General features: G+C 32.2%; 1 protein-coding gene across 1 annotated transcript in view; it reads right to left on the reverse strand.

Moving 5' to 3' along the window:
• The window catches only part of LOC145291964 (uncharacterized), a 231,902-nt gene that overhangs the window by 390 nt on the left and 224,012 nt on the right, over nucleotides 1-7,500 (reverse strand). Inside the window, exon 4 of the mRNA XM_080137901.1 lies at nucleotides 1-2,143. This exon is cut by the window's left edge and continues 390 nt beyond it. Within this exon, the coding sequence (XP_079994027.1) occupies nucleotides 1,662-2,143 (482 nt within the window). The 3' untranslated portion in view covers nucleotides 1-1,661. The remainder of the gene's footprint in view (nucleotides 2,144-7,500) is intronic.

Consider the following 7,500-nt stretch of genomic DNA (forward strand, 5'->3'; position numbering starts at 1 on the left):
TTAATAATAGTCTACTTTATCATTATTCCCAGGGAAGGTACTCGCCTGAGCTTTAATCTGTGGTTCTTTCTTGTAAAACATTCACAGCAAGAACTTCCTATTTGTCGACCAACCAAAAGGTAATTTTTACATCCAATGCCTGTATATACTTGTCATATATCGCCTTAATAAGTAATCAAATTTTGTTCGTTGACTCTTTTATTTTCAATCCTCTTATAATATCTTTCGTCATTTAACTGACAATTTATCGTTTTTATTAACTCTTATCCTCGAATGACTTTATCCTTGGCAAGTGGTTACTTATTATTTAATAAAATAATTAAAGAAACCACGATTCTGTAGGAAAATAGCGATCTGTATATTTGTCCCAAGTCAGCAAATCTTATTTAATGATAAACAGGAAGTAGAAGTGATAAACCGGAAGCCAAATAAATAATACTCACAATAACGATTTAGTGATGCTAAATCAAATCCCCCTTTTTATCTTACAAAAGAAAAGAGAAAGAAAAACAAACACGAGCAGATCTTTAAAACAGGAAGACTTAGAAACGTTGATATGACGTTCGTCGATATCAAAATGGCTAGAATGCACAAAAGAATGTTCTGGAATGCTGATGAGTATATGTCTCTTTCTTACGAGAGCAGAATTCATATATAAATTTTTTTATGAGTGAGTCGTCTTTTAACACCTAGCATACGTTGAAAATGTACGAGTTTTTTTTAGTTCATTAATAACTATCCAATTTTAGCGACACTTATATAAAGAAATGCCTTAATATTATTCTGATTATCCGAAACAATCTTTCGCGCCCAAATACTTTCTCACGCAAAATGGATTTGTTTTTAATAAATAATTTTCAGAAAAAAAAAGCCTGTCATTTTTTGTGTCTTTTGAAAAAACTGCGGCAGCAGTATTTTTTGTTCGTTAATTAAACTTTTTTTAAATTTTTATTTTGTACGCAAATATTTTGTAATTAATTTGCAGTCTTCGTTTTTTTAAGTTATTAAATATTATTTTCCTTATGAAAACTCCTCAAATGGCAAAATTAACCACGAATATCTTCTACATAGAAGATAATTAAAAACTGGATTTCACTTTATATATTTCCACAACACCATGCAAGGGCGTAGCAGCTGACGTACGCAGGGATTTTATTTTCTGTGAAAATTTAGCAGCCATCTTGGTTTCAGAATTGATAAAAAAAACTTGCGCTTTTGCAAACAATCAAAATGACCACGTAAATTTGTTTATTAGAATATTTAGAACTGTCATTTTTATTTGTTTTAATATTTCAGTTAGTTTTTGTAATTACAAAATTATTTTGTTAATATTTATGCGTTATTTATGTTTTTGTTGCTGTATCATGATATTGCATCACAGTAGTTAGCGAACGCCCATAAAACAATAAACTTGCAATCTATAGCAAGTCGCCATTTTGAATTTTCCGCTGCACGCCGGACACGCGTATACGCAATTGTCCCTCCAACTCATATAGATACATCTGCATATATGTCAACTTCCACACTATTTCAGATACGACTAAAGAAACCAATTCTAGTATCCAATAGTTGTTTTCTTGCCGGTGTCGTAGTAAGATAATCAGTCCATAAAATTTTATTTCGCTGTGATATTCTTTCATTCTTCAGAGATCATAGTAGCGCTAAATATGCACAGCGCTCGTTATTAGATGGTTCTTTATAAGCGGCTGTGGATGGTGCATGACGGTCGCCACGGACATCGGCTTGACCAATGATGGCGAAACCCTGACATCACTACCCAGGTGCCGTTGAGAGGAAAACGGGCTGCCCTGCTGCGTGGCCTGATGTTGGAGTTCGTGCTGGAGATTCTCCTGTTCTGGTTGATGATGATGCTGGTGCTGATGTTGTTGCAGCTGTTGCGGGTGGCGATGATGGTGATGGTGATGCTGCTGCAGGAGGTGCTCGTTGTCCGAGCCGTTCTGTAACATGGTGACCGCGTGGTGGCTCTCCATGTGTCGGCGGAGATCCACTTTACGTTGGAACGACTTGCTGCAACGTTGGCAGGCGAATGGCTTGAAGCCCGAATGTTTCCGACAGTGAGTAATCAGATTGGACGACTGGCTAAACGCTTTGCCGCAGTGGGTGCATTTGTAGGGCTTCTCTCCTGAAACAAGCACGAAAAATATAATCGATCAATATTTTTACATTTAAAAGCACCGTATATATATATATATATATATATATATATATATATATATATATATATATATATATATTCAGACAAGTATTGTTAAATAGCACGGAGTGTTCTTGCTTAATAAGCTTTCTTTGTAGTTTTTCAATTTTTCTAATTGTCTTTTCTTGTTTCTAGGTTGAATCTGTGTAAGAAAGTTCCATAGTCGTCTTGGTCCATTCATTTTTTTCTTTCTTTGCCTGTACTTCCGCCGGAATTTTCAACGGTTGACTTTGTTGAAAACTTAGTGGAAAGTACTTGCAAAAAACAACAAAAAAAAAATGGAGCAAGACGACTATGGAACTTTCTTACACAGATTCAACCGAGAAACAAGAGGTCCAATTAGAAAAATTAAAAAAATACAAAGAAAGCTTAGCAAGAACATTCCGTGCTATTTAACAATATTTGTCTGAATGAAAACATCATGCTATAATACACTATATATATATATATATATATATATATATATATATATATATATATATATATATATATATATATATATATTGTAGGATTTATAGTTAAATTCTTTGAAGTAAAATATAGAATTTTTAGACAAAAATAAAATTTTTTTTGAAGCCAAGAAATACAGAAAATTTAAAGTTATTTCCTTAATCCATGGATTTTCAATGCATGGCTGATATCTTTAGAGTATTTAGCAAACTAATCATTATGAATAACCATTAATTTTGCTATTTAACACATATAATGAAAATTAGAGTTAAAAATATAAAAAAAACATATTTTGCTATATCTTATATATTGAGTTATATTATTTGGCTGGGACTGTCTTAGAAAAATATTTTCGCCTCCACAATATTTTTTTAGACTGCAAACCACAAGATTAATTAATCCGTGATTTAACTCATCTGATTGCTCGGATATATATATATATATATATATATATATATATATATATATATATATATATATATATATATATATATGACTACTTCATTTAATCACATAAATTAAAATACGAAAATATTTTATGCGTAAATTTTTAGCATTTACTTAACTAGTGCTCAATATATAGGTAGAGCTGGATACTAATTTATAAAAATATATAAGGCAATTAAGCTGAACAGAACATTTTCGCGTTTCATTCTCGAGAGAAATCATCAGGTTTATGCAGGCATACGCCTTACGATTTCTCTCGAAAATGAAACGGGAAATATTCTGTGTGGCTTAATTGCCATATATATTTTTATAACGTACTATATATATATATATATATATATATATATATATTTATATATATAACCAAATCGAAAGTGTTTCCGAGGTCCAAATATCCTATATATCAAGTTTCAAATCTGTAGACTAAATATTCAGAGAGGAGTTTGGTAGAGACATTTCGTACACAGAGAGCCAAGGTCATATATATATATATATATATATATATATATATATATATATATATATATATATAGTGTGTGTGTGTGTCCGCGTGCTATAATTTTTTCATCTTAAATTCTACGCAAGTATACACGATGTAGACATTATAATAAAAAGAATTAGGGAAATGAAATGAATCGTCAAATAAGAAACCATAAACATGAATAATTTTTAAGTAGAAAAAGTAGGCTTTTAATATAAATGTCAGAGCAAGCAAAAAAAAAAAAAAAAACAAAACAAAAAACAACCCCCTCAACTCAACTTCATAGGTATATAGATAGATAATGTGTATCGGTTATAGAAAAAAAAGCATCAAGTTTACCAAATAAAATCGGTGGTGTAATTCGCATAATTCGAAAGTGGTTTTAAATAAATGATTACACAATGTTATTGATTTTCAAATCTTTGTATACACATAAGCAACCGTTTAGGATATAAATGAATTGGCTTTTTAATAGGCATTTTTCACACGCAATACAAAGAAAGGGGCGTTGGCAGATTACATGGAATGCCTAATTTGCATAATGCTTTTAAACAGTTGGTTTCAATAAATCGTAAGTCGTTATTGATTTATAGATGTATTTTATTGTTTTACCCGTGTACTTGTAAGAAACAGATGTATGCAAAGATATACTGACACACCTACACACGCAGACGAACAGCCCATACCATGAACCTAACATATCATTGTTTAATGTTCATAAACCCTTCAACTTCGTTAGATCTGTCATTAAGGCCACTAACCCATTTGTACCTAATAGAAGGTTTTGAAGGTTGTCACAACCGAGGGTGCTAGTGGGGATAAGTGTACATTTTCTTTTCAAACGAGTCCAAAAGAGTCCAGCGAGTGATGTCACAAGATTTGTCCGCTCTGGGTCTCGTTTAGTTGTTGAGATTGCGCTGTTTCTTGCTTCCTTAAAATATACCCTCATGGTGTGTGTCTCAAAATGCCTCGGACGACTCAGTTCAGCTTCTGGTCTTCTCATGTAGTTTAGCTACTAAGCTCAGCGAAACTATTTATACTAACTGGGAGAAAGGGACAAAGGCGGTTTACTGGCGCCTTAAAACCAGTCACTTCGTGCATGGTGGGGCTCGTCAACTTTGGATGGAAGCTATGATTCAAAAATCCCATTTAGGCAAGTATGATTCAAAAATCCCATTTAGGCAAGTATGATTCAAAAATCCCTTGCGGAATTACCTCACCAGGGAAAAAGCTAAAGGGAGTAAACAGATATATAATAAAGTTGTATTTCTGTCGGTTTCTTCGTTCAAACGTAACACAAGGTAGTAGCTTTTAACACTGAAAACTGATGCTTATATACATTTATCCCTGCACAATTTCTAATTATACTATTCATTTAAAGAAGAATCACCGTTTAACATTTACATGTTATATTGTTATTACATTATTATAATTCTGCTTTAATAATTAGCTCTAACATTTTTAATAGAAAATAGTAATAGGATTGTATTCTATTTAGAAATATATGAAGCTGATTAATTTAATTTAGTTTTAACTAAATCTAGATTTATCTTTTAAGAAAGGGACGGCAAGTAAATTTACACACACACACACACACACACACACACACACACACACACACACACACACACATATATATAAAGCTTATATCTATCTATCTATATCGATATATACATATACACGCATACATCTACAGGAATATATATATATATATTAGTTTTGATCACACTACTATATATTAGGTTCAATATAACAATATAAAGAGAATTGTCTCTATAATAATAAATATGTAATCTGCATGAATAAAAATAGCATATTTAAGCGGATCTTACGATCGGGCAACGCCAGGCGGCCTGCTAGTACACACACACTCACGCACACACATACACACACACACACACACACACATATATATATATATATACAGTTATAAGGACATATAATGATTCATATCTCAAATTTCAGTATCTTCTAACATATATTTTCATGAAATATATATATATATATATATATATTTCTCTCTCTCTCTCTCTCTCTCTCTCTCTCTCTCTCTATATATATATATATATATATATATATATATATATATATATATATATATATGAAATACACTATTTGTTGCTATCAACCCACTCTTTTAAGTCTTGGTTTTTGTTAAAACAATATATATATATATATACATATATATATACATACATACATACATACATATATATATGTGTGTGTGTGTGCGTGTGTGTGTAATAAAGTCAACGTATATATTTATATTTATATATATTGATAAATATATATGTATATATATATATATATACGTATTTATGTATATGTACATATGTAATAAAGTCAATATATATATATATATATATATATATATATATATATATATATGTGTGTGTGTATATACAGATATATATATATATACGTTCTTCAGTACATATATTTGTCGATAGGGCATATTAACGCCACTTTTCATATGAATCCGAGGACCTGATGACTAATCTAATCGAGATGAAGCGGTAATTGGTGATCGTCTGGGGAAATACAACTTTCATCCAGGCCAGTAAACATGAATAAATCACAGTCGATAGGCAATTGATGCGACTTGAGACTTGAGAATCTTAGAACTGGCTAGAAGGAAAGGAGGCCAATCGAGCATTGGAGGTCCCATTCTTTTCGTGTTTTTTTTTATTTGTTGTGCTGTTGCGAGGGGCGATACGGTTGGGCGTGCGGTGTTAGCCAGGTTCGAGCGAATGTTGAATAAAAGTACGCCTTGCGTTGCTGGACTTTAACCCCCGCTGTCGCCCGCAGCGCGTTTGTAAAGCGGACGACAAATTATTTGTCAATTGTCTATGGCGGGCGACATTTTGAAACGTTTTGAGAACAGGGCATGACAAAGTGGCGTTAGCGGGTCAAGAAGAAGAAGAAGAAGAAGAAGAAGAAGAAGACTAAATGCAAGAAAAATAAAAATAAGTAGAAAAAGATAAAAAAGACAAAGAAATTAAGGAAAATACAACAAAAAACATGAAAGAAAAAAAAACAGAAAAGTAAATAAAAATTAAAAAGAAATACTAGAAAAATCAAATACGAAAAAGAAATTGAAGAAAAAGTAAGATGAGTAGTAGTAGTAGTAGTAATAGTAGTAGTAGTAGTAGTAGTAGTAGAAAAAGAAGAAGAGGAAGAATAGGCGAAAAAAGAAAGGAGGAGGAGGAGGAGGAGAAAGCAAACAAGAAGACAACGAAGAAGACGAACAAGAAAGAGGCGAAGAAAAAGAAGAAGAAGGAGAAGAAGAAGAAGAAGAAGAAAAAGAAGAAGAAAGTCCTCTGATTTGTTTACCCCCCCCCACACCGAACTCTTATAACGTAATTACCGCAATTCGTAATTCGTTCACAAGTGGAAATAGCTTGAAATCGAAAGCTAATCTCCAGAGTTTTACACACCCGAAGTACTCATTTCTATTTAGGAAAGGGGGGGGACAAGAAAAAAAAGAGAGACAGAGAGAAAGAGGGAGAGGGAGAAGAAGAGGGAGAGGATAGAGGAAGAGGAACAGATAGGAGGAAAACATCATAACACTCTTGACAAAGTATAAAGGTTTCAAAGGATGTTCTCTCAGGCCACAAAGGGCACTAAGCTTCGACGTCTTAACCTTTTTATTTTTGCTTGAATATAATGCTATAATGCGTATCTATAACTCTCATGTACTTTTCTCCAACTTTTTTTATACCTTGATCAATTTCATACAACTTGAGTAAATACATACACATTCATATATTTTTCAAGTATAATAAAATAGATTTCTTTTTTTTTTATAGTCCGTTGACTTAGAATGAGTGCTTTATGCCAAACTTCTAGAACAAATATGATATTGCATTAAATATTACTCCCTATTAATCCAATCGAAGGGATGCCA

The sequence above is a fragment of the Euprymna scolopes genome, chromosome 13 (assembly GCF_053919585.1).
Source record: "Euprymna scolopes isolate OS-2025 chromosome 13, ASM5391958v1, whole genome shotgun sequence".
Taxonomy (NCBI): Eukaryota; Metazoa; Mollusca; class Cephalopoda; order Sepiida; family Sepiolidae; genus Euprymna; species Euprymna scolopes.